This window comes from Nannospalax galili, unplaced genomic scaffold (assembly GCF_000622305.1).
Source record: "Nannospalax galili isolate Female #2095 unplaced genomic scaffold, S.galili_v1.0 scaffold236, whole genome shotgun sequence".
NCBI classification, from domain to species: domain Eukaryota; kingdom Metazoa; phylum Chordata; class Mammalia; order Rodentia; family Spalacidae; genus Nannospalax; species Nannospalax galili.
In genome coordinates, this window is record NW_008338710.1 from 2,379,855 (window position 1) to 2,395,650 (window position 15,796).

The 15,796-nt window shown below is 43.0% G+C and overlaps 1 protein-coding gene across 3 annotated transcripts in view; it reads left to right on the forward strand.

Annotated features, from left to right (window-relative positions):
* Nucleotides 1-15,796, forward strand: part of Fam114a1 (family with sequence similarity 114 member A1) — a 75,852-nt gene that overhangs the window by 32,643 nt on the left and 27,413 nt on the right. For all 3 annotated transcript variants that reach the window (XM_008833224.3, XM_029563572.1, XM_017798193.2), the window contains 4 exons: nucleotides 4,520-4,633; nucleotides 4,758-4,870; nucleotides 8,230-8,364; nucleotides 13,013-13,165. In XM_008833224.3, the coding sequence (XP_008831446.1) occupies nucleotides 4,520-4,633; nucleotides 4,758-4,870; nucleotides 8,230-8,364; nucleotides 13,013-13,165 (515 nt within the window). The remainder of the gene's footprint in view (nucleotides 1-4,519; nucleotides 4,634-4,757; nucleotides 4,871-8,229; nucleotides 8,365-13,012; nucleotides 13,166-15,796) is intronic.

The following is a 15,796-nucleotide window of genomic DNA, read 5'->3' on the forward strand; positions in this document are numbered from 1 at the left end:
TACTGACCAAAACAACTTATAAAAGGAAGAGTTTATTTGAGCTTATGGTTCCAAGAGAATTACAGTCTGTCTTGGTGGGGAGGCATGGCAACAGAGGGGGCTGGAGCAGGAGCAGCAGAAGCTAAGCTCTCACATCATCAAGCAGGCACAGGATGCAAGAGAGTGACTGGCGGTCCGACAAGGCTTAAGAACTCTCTAAGCCCACCCCCAGTGATTCCTCCAGGATAGCCACACCTTCTAAGACCTCCCAAAACAGCACCACCCATCTGGGGACAAAATGTCCAAATACTTGGAACCTATAGGGGACATTCTCATTCAAACCATGACATAATCCTTCAACATCCCACAGAGAGTTTAAATTCTCCACAAAGTTCAGTTTCTTCTGTTTCTTCCTCTCCCTTTGCCTACCGACATCTCTAAATTCCTTTGTGTTGTCTTTGCTGTTATTTCCTAGGACATATAAGCACCCGTATACACTTCAGGAAGTTATCTACCTAGGTGTTCAGAACCCCAAGTCACCCCCCATATTCTTCCCTTCTAAGTCCTATGCAATGTGCCTGCAGTTTCCATGTACAAATCTTTAAAAACTGATTCAAGGAGCTGGAGAGATGGCTCGGCAGTTAAGAACACTGGTTGTTCTTGCAGAAGACCGATAAACAAATCTTTAAAAACTGATTCAAGGAGCTGGGAGAGATGGCTCGGCAGTTAAGAACACTGACTGTTCTTGCAGAAGACCCTGGTTCGAATCCCAGCACCCACATGGCAGCTAACAACTGTCCATAACTCCAGTTCCAGGGGATCTGACGGCCTCTTCTGTCCTCTGTAGACATTGCATGACATGGGTGTACTTACTACATGCAGGCAGTACATGCATACACATAAAATAAAAATAATAAATAAAATTTGTTAAAAAATGATTCAAGAGGCATGCTGGAGAGGTGGCTCAGTGGTTAAGAGCATTGGCTGTTCTTGCAGAGGATCCTGGTACGATTCCCAGCACCCACATGGTGGCTAACAACCATCCATAACTCCAGTTCCAGGGGATCTAATGCCCTCTTCTGCCTCTGCAGGCATGGCATGATGGGTGCACTTACCTACATGCAGGGAATACACTCGTACACATAAAATAAAAATAAAATATTTTAAAAATGATTCAGTATTAGCCGACCATGGTGGTACACACCTTTAATCACAGCACTCAGGAGGTAAAGGCAAGCAGATCTCTGTGAGTTTGAGGCAAGCCTGGTCTCCATAGCGAACCCAGGCTAGCTGTGGCTACAGGAAGACCCTGTCTCAAAAAGACCGAAAAAAAAAAAAGATTCAGTATCATGTGCAACTTTATTATAGTCTTATTTTTTATTTCTTTTTTTTTCTTGTTTGTTTTGGTTTGGTTCTGTTTTGCTTTTCAGAACTCACCTTTTACTGCAATAAGAAAACCAGAAGCTATTCCAGCCTCAGGACTGTGGAATTTAGACCATTTTCACCTTCTAGATTCTTTAGGGTTTGTAGTGAACTACACCAAATAGCGCCTCATGAATTTGTTGTCTTTCTCTTGCTCACAGAACCCAGCCATTATCTCTGGAAACGAATCCATCCCAAACAAGAAGTACCAGTGACTCTGTTATGATTTCCTTGTTCTGGGCACTAGATGTCACACTAAGTAAAGTTTTAGAAGTTATCCTTCAAAGTAGGGTGTGGCAGTCTCTACCTTACCTCTGAAAAATGATAGCTTTTACATAAATAAAAGCTTGACTTTGAATTCCTCATAGAATGTAAGAAATAATTTTACTCACAAAAACTGGAAGAATTATTCATTAGAAAACATCATTTTCTAGCAGCCTGTTTTCACCTGTTTGAACAGGTGCATCTAGCTTACAAGCACACACAAAGGAAGTGTTTTCTTCTGGAAACAAAGTGATTTTTTTTCTACAGGTAGCTTATGCTCACCCATCTGTGATCATCTATGGGTTTTTTCCTTTTTTGTTTATTTAGTTTTTATTGTCTTTGTTCTTTTGGTTTTGTTTTGAAATAGGTTCTCCTACTCCCAGGCTTACCTTGAACTTGTTAGGTAGGTAAGGATGGCCTTGAACTCTCCTAGTCCTCTGACATCTTCCTCCCAAGTGCTGGGATCCTAACCATCTACCACCACACTTGCTGATGTTTTGTGTTCTGAGGTGGTTAAAACTGTTCTACCTGAAGAGCACCAGCTAGGACCCAAACCTGCCAGGTCAGAGAAGGTCAAAGAGGAGATAATGAATGTAAGGCATGTGGAGCCTGGAACAGTGTTAGGAAAGGGCATGCGGTCTGCTTCCTTGCAAGCCGTATGTAGAAAGGAACAGATGGTGCCTCCCAACCTCCGAGGCTCACTTACTCCTTGATTTTGACTCTCAGAAATCTATAGCTGAGCACTGTGGGCTGAGATTTGCATGTACAATCTCCTTTTGGAAAATTTATGGATTTTTAAAAACTATATTAAGGAATATGGATTCAATAGCTTAAATGTTTACTGAAACTTGGGAATTTCCATTGAAATGCTTGGAATTCATTGGAGACTAGAAAGAATTAATTCAAGTCAGATTTAGTGCTTATAATCAAGTCTTAAGCTTAGCAGTTTGTTTTTTCAAGTAACTCAGTAATTAGTTTGAGCTGTGTTTAATTATCTACCTGAGTGTAGACACATATTTCTATTTGTAATTAAAGTTGTAAATCATGTTTCTTAAGTTTCAGGGTTTTGTAGGTAATATATGGTAATGAATAAATCTCATTGGAAAGAATTAGTAACTATTGCTGCCTTGTGTTAAGGTTGCTTTGCTAAATTAGGCTATAATTGATAAAATACTACTCTTTTGCCTGTGAGTATGTGTAGCATGTTGGAGTGTGTGGGTGCGTGTGCATCTGTGTATGTGTACATCTAGAGGACAGAGGTTAGCCTTAGATGTCATTCCTCAGGATGCTGTCCACCTTGTTTTTTGAAATAGGGTGATTCACTTGGCCTGAAACTCACTGACTCAGCTAGATTGGCTGAGCAGCAAACCCCAGGGATCCTGCTGTCTGCCTCCCCAGCTCTGGGTCTACAAGTCCATGCTGCCATGCCAGCATCTCTTTCATTGGTTTTGGGGTTAAACTCAGCTTCTGACAACAAACACTTTAGTGACTTAGCTATCTCCCCTGCTGATAAAATTTTATCCTTTGGAGTTGAGATTCATCCTTTTTTTTTTCTTATCATTTTAACAGTGCTTTGTAACTCTGGCTAGTTTTGTTTCACTCTTGAATCCTGCTGTCACCTGGGACTTTGTCCCCATATATTTGCTATGTACCACTGCCGTATGTTTTAACAACCAGAGGTCCCTGGAGACATCTTTCCTTTCTCCTTGCATGCCCAGGCGGGTGATAGAGAGCACAGAACTCCAGGGGTCAGGAGGACAACAGTGGGCTATTCATGCCTTCATTCCTTCATCCTGTCTGGAAACTCAGGAAAGCCACAGGCCATCTTAGTGGGGGAATGGAGGGCTCTCTCAGAATGAAATGGGGACAAGACAGTCTTCTATCAAGTCAAGTGATGGGTTTTGTTCAGTGGGTGGGAAGGTCAGCTCTGTATTCACCAAGTACTTACTGGACCCCAGTTGTGCCTGGCTCTTAGAAATGCTGTCCCCACTCAGAAATGTAAGTATTGTCCCCATCTCAATAGAGTAAGACCAATGTCCTTCAGTCTGATTTGGACTGTTACTGATCAGAACAACTTATCAGGGCTGTTGTGTGACCTTTCTTTTTATTTAAGGCCATTAACTCAAGACCTTTCACATTGATACTTTGTGGGGAACTTGGGGTGTTTTTTGACTTTGATTTGGGGTTTTGTTTTGTTTTGTTTTAGAGTCAGGGTCTTTCTATATAGCCCAGACTAGTCTAGAAATTTGTTATATAGCCCAGGCTGGTCTCAAACTTTCAATCCTCCTGCCTTAGTCCCCTGTGTGTTGGGATTCCAGGCATAGGTCACCATGCCTGGCTTTGCAATGAGACACAGAAACACATTAAGGCTCAGCTGACTTCAATTCAGCCAGAGTTAACTGAATACCTGCAATGTGCTGGGACTGCAGAGAATTAAAAATGAATGACGTATCAGCCATAAGGCACTAACAAAAGTGAAGAGGACAAGACAGCCACTTATTCAAAGATACTGTCTTGAGTTTGGAATCTCAGGTTGAGAGACAGCCAGCGAGAGAGGCAGAAAATCCTTGTAAGAGGTCTGAGAGCACTTTCCTGCTTACGTCACTTGCTCTTGCAACAACCCAGTGAGGAAACTGAGTAACGGAGGAAGTAGGTCATTTCTCCAAGGTCACTCAGTCTGACCACAGCCAAGCTAAGCTCATCTTGGAGCCCCAAGTCAGCAAGCCTAAATGCCCTGTTGTTGAGTAATTTGTTCCATTCAGGGTGGACACCACAAAATCAGATGGTTGTGTGAGATTAGCCAGGGGTTATAGACTGGGCCTCTAATGTGTCTATGAACCATATTTCCCTGCAGGTCATGGGTTGACAGCAGTAAAGGAAAAGGCAGGGGCCACTCTACGGATTCATAGCATCAATTCTGGATCTCCTGAAGGGGCTTCACCTGATGCTGAAAATGGAGTCTTTGAAGGTCAGTGGTCTGTGGACTGTGGCATCTGGGGATTTTAATACACCATGTGTGCAATTACACAGTGGGAAAGAACCCAAGTTCAGATCAGCAAAATGCACTCTAACAGGGGTTTTCTCTTTCTCAGTGACAGATGTGGCTACAGATCAGGACCCTGCAAGAGGTGCCCCCATCTCTCCTCCATCAGGGTCAGGGTCCCGTGGTGTGCTGTCGGCCCTCACCAATGTGGTTCAGAACACGGTGAGTCCCTAGCAGGCCTCCTCTGTTTTTCCTTGTGGCTCTGTTCTTTTGATCTTTCCATCTGCCTGTGACCTAGATACATCAGAGGAAATACAGCCTTGCTTGTGACTTTGGATTATGACTTAGTCATGCTTTCTGCTGCAGAGTAGGTATAACCTTGGATCAGAAATAATAAGGACAAGATGAAATGTGGTCCATGTTTAAAAGAGGGGAGCTGTTTAGAAGGTGCATTTTTTTCAATCTGATTTAAGAGTGTCCTTTCCAACCACTGCAAGGACAGCCTTTGGGTAGGGGAGGGAGCTCTTTGGAAGAGCTGGAACAGCTGTTCTTCCTGGATCATCTGTCTCCCTTCACCCTCAATTTAAAAAAAAATTATAAAACCATTCAAATAAAAAAGGACTAGTGATAAGCCAGGAAGAGCTCAGAGACTTATCCCTTCCTTCCCCTAATTTCTACTCTCTCCTTCCTGTTGATCCTAAATATATCACTGCAAATCCCTCCTTCGTGCCTCTATTTACTCATTTTACTTTAAATTACGTTTTTTTAAAAATGGGCACACAACTGCCTTGCTCTTAAAGGAAGCTTGCTATTGACAGCAAAACACTGATGAATGTTGAAGAAAGCAAAACTCCCCGCCCCCCAAATGAGATGAGGGAGCTAGCTGGTCCTCAGGGCCAGGAAGAAAAGACCCAATCTGTTATCTAGAACAAACTAGCTTTTCTAGAAACATTTCTTGGTTTTTTTTTTTGTTTGTTTGCTTTTTGTCTTTTTTGAGACAGGATCTCCCTGTAGCACCAGCTGTCTTGGAACTCGCCCTGTAGGCCAGGCTGGCCTCAAATTCACAGAGATCCACCTGCCTCAGCCTCCCAAGTGCTGGGATTAAAGACACCATGTCTGACCATTATTTTTAAAAGGCATTTCTGGTCCTCACTTTGTATCAGGAGCCTCACCAGACATTGGACATAACCTTGCCATGTTGAGGCGACTAACAGAGGAATCCAACGTACTATAGGGAGAGGAGGGGGCTGTGGACCAGCATAGGAAGTTATCTCTAGACTCTGGTCAAAGTGTGCCAGGAATAGAGAACATGACTGTTCCTGTTCTTGCTACCTGAGGATCTCTAGACTGAGCAGGATGAAGGGGAGCACCAAGTGCATTTTAGGAGTCTCACAGCAACACAGTTCAAGGTTATCTGTGGGAGTGGAAGAAGGTCTCACAGTAACTCTGGTATAAAAATGAACTCATGACTTCTCTGAACTACTCCCTCTTTTTTTTTAACTTAACATTTCTGCCTCCCTCCCTCCCTGCCCCCCGCTCATTTCCCTTCCTTTCTTGTTGTATGTATGATGGCAGTGGTGTCTGTGCCATGACACACATCCAACTGTGGAGTTGGTTCTCTCCTTCTACCTTAGGTGGGTTCTGGGGATGGGAACTCAAGTCCCATTCTGTAGGATGTCCTTTCCCCACTGAGCCATCTCGCCAGACCTGAATGGTCATTCTTGAGTGCACCTTCAGCATCCTTGGCTCCCTTTCTGTGTTCTTTCCAACCTCCTTGGCCTCCTTCCACAGGTTCCACCCCAGCCCCAGACTCACACTTATGCAATAGTCCCTACATCCCTCCAGCTCTCACTTTATTCTTATAAGCTACTAAAGTAATTGGGGGTGAGGGGAGCAGAACATCAAAGCATGCAAAAGTACGAGATGCCCATAAGCCCGTTATCCCCTGTGTTAGTTGCTTTTATCGTGTCTGTGACAAAATACCTAACAGAAGTAAGGTAAGGAAGGGAGGATTGATTTTGCTCATGGTTCCAGAGGGTCCATGGTTGCATGGCCCCATGTGCTTGGACACAGCATGATGGTGGTAAGAGAGTGTAACAATGGGAAAGGCTCTTTAGCTTCTGGATGCCAGGAAGGAGAGAAAGAGGGACTGGAGAGCAGATAGAACCTTCAAGGTACACCCTCGGTGACCTCCTTCCTCCAATTAGACCCTGCCTCCAGAAGTTTCTAGAACCTCCTAAAATAGCACCATCAGCTGAGGACCAAGGCTACACATGAGCTTGTGGGGGGCATTATATATTGAATCTGTAACATCTTTTCAAAGGATGTGTTTTCACAGCATCTTCCATAGTATGATTGTTGACTGGATCCCAGATTCAAAAACATTCTAAATGCCCCAAAAGTCTGATCAAGTATATTCGTTCAGTATAGCTGAAGACTGCCATTTAAATAACTATGAAGATTGAAAAACATGCCTAGAGAATATAAAAATAAAATCTATCATTTTCACGTAAGGTAGGAAAGCTGCAGATGTGCACAGTATAGTTACAATGGTGCACTTGGAATGTATGTCCAGAAGTTTCAAAGCAACGTATAGCTCTGTCATTTGAGTAATTTATGTGAATCTTGGTTGTTTTCATTAAAAATTGTTTTGATCTATTTTTTGTTTTATGTGTATGAGCATAACCCCACAGAAGCCAGAAGAACGCATCAGATCCCCTGGAACTGAAGTTACTGATGGTTGTTAGCCCCCATGTGGGTGCTGGGAACCAAACTTAGGTCCTCTACAAGAGCAGCCAATACTCTTCACTGAGCCATCTCTCTAGCCCCTGTTTTAATTTTTATTAAAGGGAAAACTGTGGCTAGTAAAGGGATTTTCCAGAGTGGTAAGTGGATAATGAAACAGTTTTTGAAGCTGTAAGTACTTGGAAGGCAAGCTGTCTTGTTTCATTAATGTACTAATTATAGATGGTTCTTACTAGTTCCGAAAGTATGAAAGAGCCATCTAAAATAGCCTGAGGGGCCTCTACTCCAGGACTCTAGATTAAAGAATTCTCTGAATTAGCACAAGTATTTGACATTTTAATAAACCACCCCAAATACTTCTGTTATTTAGGCTAAAATTCTTTCAAGCAAAAACAGCAATTGGGTCATCTGTTAATTTTACATATTTGTTCATATGCAGAGTTGCTGACATGAATTCCTAATGTGCATTGGTTTTTCCCTAAGCATTCTTTTTTTGTCTTTTTGAGACAGGGTCTCCCTGTAGCCCCAGATGTCCTGAACTCACAGAGATCCTCCTGCCTCTGCCTCCCAAGTGCTGGGACTACAGGCGTGTCCCACCACGCCCGGCTCTAAGCATCATTTTTAAGTAACATCTCTGTTCTACAAATTATATAACATATGGTTTTCCCAGGAAAAGAAAATAAGAGTAAATAGATTGATGAATCTCCTGGTGTGAAAAACTCATGGCTTTCTATTGATTTTAATGTTTGAAGATAATGCTAGGCACCTGGGAGAGGCTGACTACTGCGAAACAGCAAACGTAAACATCTAATCGCATGCATTCTTCTCATCTGCAGGGCAAAAGCGTCTTAAGTGGTGGTCTTGATGCTTTGGAATTCATCGGCAAGAAAACCATGAATGTCCTTGCAGAAAGTGACCCGGGATTTAAGCGGACCAAGACACTGATGGAAAGAACCGTTTCCTTGTCCCAGGTTGGACTAGATCCTTTAGCAATTTTCTTCTTTCAGTTGATAAAGTCAATACATTCAAAATACACATTAAAATTTAAGTAGCACAAAAAAAGAAAAAAAAATAGTTTCTGATAGATGCTTTTCTAGACACTTAAATCCTCGTGGGCCACAGCCACTGCTAACAGCTCCTTATTTGTGCTGTTAGTTGTCAAGTGGATGTACTGGTGCATGAACATTTAGGTGTGGATGTTTCTATGTTGTGGTACATATAGATTCTACACACACATACACACATATATAGTCTACACACATACACACACACACACACACTTATTTAACCAGCATCCTGATTATACTCTGCTACTTTGCTTTATTTTCAGAATGATTTGTTGAAGAGTTCCCCATTTATGCCATTGTAGGTACCCTAGCTCTGCCACGTACTAGTTGCAGCGGCCTTATGGGCTTACTTTACTTCTCTATGCCTCTATTTACCCCTCTGTACACTGCAGATGACAATACCTACTGATAAATTTGTTGTGAGGATTACACTAGTTAGCACAGAACCTAATAAAGACATGTATGTGTGTGTATACATGTGTACAACTTTTCTTCTAGTTAAGGTGGTGATGGTGTAAGGATAGTGGGACTAATTCTAGAAACTGGGAAATTCTAGCTTCATTAGCTATAAAATGAAGAGGTGGCCTGAGTTAGTTTCCCAAATGTCCCTAATTTTTCTGTTGCCTTCACAATTTTTGTCACAGCTGCAGATTAAGTGATGTTAAAAGATAATACAGCTCCTAGATATGTGTCATCCAAGACCCACATCAGCCATCTGCAGGCTTCTCATCAAATATGCAAGCCACTGTGTCAGAAGACTTGGTACAGAATGTTCTGGAGCACACCCAAAGCACTACCGACTTTTCATTGACAGTGTTGACTGTACCTCCTTCCAAATAGGCACTTTTTTCATTCATTCATTTGTTATACAGATGGATTTTGAATGTTTATCCTGTGCCACAAACTATTTATCAGCAGCCAAAATGGCCCAAAATCCCTTTCCTTAGAGAGCTTTTGTTCGAAAGAGGAGAGACACGCAATAAACTTGTCTGGTATTTTAGATGAGTATTATAGGGGGAAGAAGATATAGGGTTGGCAGACAGTGATGAGGAATGTGGGAGGAAGGAGAGGGGTAAGCAATAAACGGGGTGATGAGGGGAACCTCATGGAAACAGTGATGTCTGAGAAAATGCTTAAAGGAGATGATAAGACTGACCTTGTAGGGGGCTAGAGAGATGGCGCAGCAGTTAAGAGCATGGGTTGCTCTTGCAGAGGACCCGGGTTCTATTCCCAGCACCTACATGGCAGCTAACAACTGTCCTTAACTCCAGTCCCAGAGGATCTGACGTCCTCTTCTGACCTCTGTGGGTGTTGGGCATTGCATGATATAGGCGCAACAATCTATATGCGGGCATAACACTCATACACATAAAATTAAAAAAATATATATATATATATATATAACCTGACCTTGTAGATACCTAGATGGAGCACATTCCAGTTAGACGGAGATGTTTCCATAAAGGCACCGAGGCAGTGTCTAGTATGAACAAGGACCAGCAGGATTCTACACATTGGGAGAGAATAAGCCAGGAGGAGCGTTGTCAAAGATGAGGACTGAATGACAATGGGGCACAGGTGTTGACAGATCATGGAGGGCATTTATAGGGAAAAGGCCTGTGTGAGAGAAAGTGGGAAGGGAGCCTCTAAAGCCTGGGGGAACCATCACAGCAGGTTTGGGTAAGACCCCAGTGAAGGAGGACAAGAGCAGAGGCCGGGCGGGAGTGTGCTAGACTGCTATGCAGCCTAAGGACACCAGCCAGAGCCATGGAGGGTCCCCCAGGTGAACATATCTAATGCTGATAGGATGACCTTAGCTCGCCAGGACTTGTTATGTACTTTATAAAGAACCAAGAGGGAGGAGTTGAATGGTTCCTTCCCAACACAAAGGAACAAAAAATGTCTGAGGTGATAAATATGCCTGATCTAACTGTTACTTATTATATACATGTATCGAATGATCACACTGTCTCTCCAATGTACAATTATTATGTGTCAGTTATAAACAAGTGTGCTGGAAAAGGAGTTTGCCATCTCTCTGGAACAGGCCTGCTTCAGTGTCCCTGCTACACCAGTAGTGGAAAGAAGTGTGGGATGTTGAAGGATGGACTCACTGCCTAGTACCCAGAGCCCTTGGTTACTAATGGTCCCCAGGAAGAGAAGGAAAGTCCACAGGGTTCCCTATCACCGTTCCCAGGAAACAGTTACTGTGACCTATACAAGAGATAAGTATGAGTCAGAAAAGTCTGGAGGCCCTAGCAGGTTATGATGAGTGGCTGGTTGTCATACAATTTGGAAACAGATCCAGATTTCCTGATGACGTGAGTATGGGCTTTGAGGTAAAAAGAATATCCAGGATGGCTCCAAGGTCTTCAGAGCTACTTGAAGGATGAATCTGCCATCAACAGCTTATTTCAAAAAGAAAGTCTGTTCCAGTCTTTCCTTATACACAAAAGCAATTGTATTAGTCAGTTTTCTGGCACTGTGACAAAATACCTGGGATAAACTAGTTAAAAGGAGAAAATGTTTGTTTGGGCTCATGGTTTCAGGAGTTTCAATCCATAGTCAGCTGGCTTCATTGCTTTGGGGCCTATGATGAAGTAGAACATCAAGTGAGGAACACAGGTGACAGCACCTGTTCATCTCATGGTGGCCATGAAGCACAGAAAATGAAAGATGAAGGGGCAGGCTCCTGACAGCCCCTGCAAGGGTACACTCCCAGCAACCTAACTTCCTCTCTCTAGGCTCCACCCTCTAAAGGTCGCATCACCTCCCACCTACAGGTTGCTACAGGTTGGCAACCGTGCCCTTAACACATGAGCCTTTGGTGGACACTTCAGACCCAAACTATGGCAGAGATATCAGGCTACAGAATGTTTGACTCTAAAGAGCTGAGTTGTTCACGCGCATGCTGCCTCAGTTTCTCCCAGGTTCTATCTCACCAACACAAGGAAGTGTAAGTTGAATAACAGGATAGCTCTCTGATTCCATGAGTTCTCCTTCCACAGTTTCTCTCTGTGGGGAATCCTTTCATGCCAGGATCACTCCTATTTAAAGCCATCTCCATCTGTTTGCAGAGGGAGCCTGAGAGCCCAGCCACCTTGTCCAGGGTATTATTCTTGGGCAGCTTTGATTTTGCTCCTCACTTTCAAGCGATGCTTTCCTTCCCTTCCCATTTCATCTCTCACTCTAACCCAAAGTACACAGACTCAGGGAAGTCAGTGTAGGAGTAAAAACCACTTCAGAGTCACTTTGTTAGTTTATGTTCCCAACACCAATGCCTCGAGGTCAGCAGGGCAGTTGAGTTTTATTGTGAGTGTTAAAACTTCCCAGTTGATAGTTTCATTGGGTTGTTTTGAAAACTAAAAGTCAGAGCCTGTACTAACTTCATCTTAAAGACAGACAGGAAAGAGAATTCTTTCCATGGCCTAATGGTTTCTTGACTATCAGCTTCAAGAGCCCAAAAGGAAAACAGAGCTGCTTGCTTTATTGACACACAATGAACACCAGCCTGTATTCTTGGATGATTTTCCCCTCTCGACCTTGTAGCATTGGCCAGTATATTTATGGGGCTCTCCACAGATATTAAAGGACTCTATAAACTTAATGACCCTGTAAACTTAATGAGAAATCGCATAAAAGATGCTTAGCATCAAAGGAGGCAAGTACAGATTTGGGAATAACTACAGACTTGTGCCATTTTTGTGGTCTTTGTATTTAAACAACAAAAAAATAACCCCAGAGGCTTAAGGGTGTAGCAGTGGTAGAATACTTGTCTAGCCTAGCTGGCACAAGGCCTTGGGTTGCATCCAAACACTGAAAAAATAGATGAAAAGAAGGGAGAGGAGAGAATGGAGCAAGAAAGGAAGGAAGGAAAGAAAGAAGAAAGGGAGGGAGGGAGAGAGAAAAGGAGGGAAGGAGGGAAAGACAGAAAGACATGTTATTAACATGAATAGAAACTCAGTCAGGTCTGTACCTCTAGAGCCCATCTATAATCTATAAGCTGATCTATATTCAGTAAACTTCTGATGGATGCATTGTGGGTTTACATTAATGACTTCTTTTCATTGAAGATGTCTAATACTTTATGGAAGTTTTCAAATAATGTCACAGAGAAAATTAGACCTGCTTCTTTCTGCTTTGAAGTCTGCTTCAGTGCTAAATTCTCAATACTGTCACAAAAGATTGGCCTTGCCCAGTGTGTTGAAAATCTGCTCAGTGTGGGAAATTTGACCATTATAGGAAATAAAGAGTTAACCACACATGTGGGAATGACTTCGATGAAAAGCAGATGAAGCTTTTGTGTGCAGCTCTCCAGCTTTATTCCAGGGCACAGAAGCCTGGCTATGTTTGGCTCTGCCAGACAAACGGGATGGAGTATTATAGAAGCATTATCTATAGCATCAATTAAAGAATCATTTTTGAGAAACTCAGAAGTGACCAAAATCTACACTTCCAGATATAGTGTCTGTCCTTCCTGTTGTCTCCATGTCCTGAACAGGAAGGTGGTATCTAAGTTTGTCTGGTGCATAAATATTGTGTGTTCCTGCAGATGCTAAGGGAGGCCAAGGAGAAGGAGAAGCAGAGACGGGCGCAGCAGCTCACGGCAGAGAGGACCGCACACTATGGGATGCTGTTTGATGAATATCAAGGTTTGTCACACCTGGAAGCTCTGGAAATTCTGTCCAATGAGAGTGAGAGCAAGGTATATCCACACGGTCATTCGAAATGACATGTTTTAATGTGTCTTCTTAAACATGAAAAAAGACTGGGAAAAGACACAGGCATATGTCCATTTTAGAGCCTCGTGACTATCACACAAGGTTACCCAGCCTCATGACCCTTCATGTTGAGTCCAGTTTCCTCCCTGTCCTGTGCCCTGCCCCAGAGGACCAGCACAGCAAGAGCCCTGCTACGTCTCCCCATGGTTTGAAAGGCTGTTCTAAAACTTGGCTGTCAGCCTCCTGACTCTTTACCTCCCTTTGGTGATGTCATACCCTTATCAGAGATCCCTTGCTAGCCTGTGCCTTTTATTCTACCAGTGAACACAGAGTGGCTGATCTTTTTCCCTTAAACTATGGGGTTTTAGTGTATATTATTTTGGATTGTAGTGTTATTTATTTGCCCACTTTTGTCAGAATATCTGGGCCATAAAGGACAGACTCATCCTTCTAAGAATGAAGGTTTTATTTAGACATGTTCCCATATAGAAACCTGTGAATCCCAGCCTACCAGACAAATGACCCTTGCATTCACATTCCCTCACATGACCCTAGCCAAAGTTGGTGGGATGGTGGGTGATTTTTTTTTCCTTAAAGGATCCCCAGTTTCTGGGTATGTGTGCATGTATCTTTATTTAACAAGCCTGGCTCCTACAGTCACTATTCAACTTACTTCCACTGTCACCTCATCTGCCATACAAGGCTGTGCTGTGAGGCAGTCAGCCCGACTCCACCTGGAGCCCTCAGGTCAGGTGTGCACTTCCTGCCTTCAGGCCCTGTGGGACAACCTGGTGACACAGGAGACAGGCAGGTCCTTGATCAAGAAATTCATCGTGGAAGGAGCCCTCAGAATGAGAAAGGAATTTCTTACACTTGCTAGGCTTTGCCTTCTCATGTGTGGATTTGAGGGGGGTATCAAGCCGTCCTTAGTGTCATAGTATGGAAAACTACCTAATAGACAGCCACGTGACACACATAGCAGACCGCCAAGGGCCAAGCGGGAGTGAGACCCTTCCCTCCCCCAGATCACAGTCCTTTGTGACTATCTGTGAATATTGCCTCTTTTTGTTGCCCATGAGTTTCAGTGAAAATCTTATGATTAAAACTGTTCAAGGATAGAGGGGGATATAGCTCAGATGGTTGAGTGCTTGCCTATCATGCATGAAGCCCTGCATTCAGTCCCCAGCACCATATAAAACTGGGCACTCCTGACACTCAGGAGGTGATGGCAGGGGAATCAAAAGTTCAAGGTCAGCCTCCTGTACATAGCAAGTTTGAGGTTAGCCTGGGCAACATGAGACCTTCTCTTAACAAAACGAAAGCAAATAAACAAAATAAAACCTGTTAAAGGATACTTTTCAAAAAATAAAACAAGACACAAAAAGAAAAAAATCACGACTCATGTTGACACGAAAACAATACTCATTAAGGAATTTGTTTAGTTCACTTATTAAATGAAGAAAACAGGCAGATGTTATCACTGGCTTTAAGGAAAATCCAGAGACTGTTGAACGTGCAGATAGACACAAGCCTGCTCTCTCCCCTGACAGAATTCACCTATTGTCTGTAGAGGACAGTTTTGCATTGCTGTCAGCTATCCACAGTTTACACAGTGGTAAAACTGCTCCCCTAGACTCAGAATCCCATAATCCAGTAAAAAAAAAATGCAATTTTCCACCAAAGCACAAAATTCTGCCTATGAAAACTGGGTCCAGAATCAGCCTGTATGTGATTAGACATCAATCTGTGGCTGTGAGTTTGGGCCCGTCTTATCAAAATCTGCTTGAAATGGCAATATTAATCAAATTTACCTCATAGGATTATGTAAGGAATTCAGTGGGATAATCCATGTGGAACTCGTAGTGGCTTGCCTAGTACAAAATGGGTGCTCAGTAAATGTTGCTGTTTTATGCATACCTATGTATGTGTAGACAATGTTGATAACATTCTGTTATATGCATTCTTGTATTGCATGTATTTGCTATTATTATTTAAAATATTACAGTAGAAGCATGGTCCCCTATCATGATAGTACAGAGATTCCATTCTAGTTGGTTCCATCACTAATCTCAGCTGTTAAACAGCCCCAGCCTCTCACACAATCCTCCTGCCTCAGCCTCTCAAGTGCAGAGACTTCAGGCATGAGCTGCCACCTCTAGCAAGTTTTATTTTAGCTCATGGTTTCAGAGGTCCCATCCATGATCTGTTGATCCTGTTGCATTGGGGCCAATGGTGAGGCAGCACAGCATACAAGAGGGGGTAGCAGAGCAACACCTGTCACTCAGGCTCAAGAGGCAAAAATAGAAAGAGGACAAGACCAAGGTCTCACAACCCCTTTCAAGAACAGATCTCCAGTGACTTGCAGCCCTCTCACTACCACCTGTAAAGGTTCCACCACCTTCCTAGCATCAGGCTAGGGACCACTTAAGTCTTTAACATAGGAGCATTTTGGGAACATCCAGATGTGTTTTTTCTTTGTACATCGCTTCCAGAAGCTTTGCTTTCTCCAGCCTGGAGATTTTTGTGATACTTACAGTAAGAAATGCAAAACTTTTTAACTTGGTAATGATAGGCACTGGGTGCTGTAATAAGCAGTCCTAAAAATATATACAAGT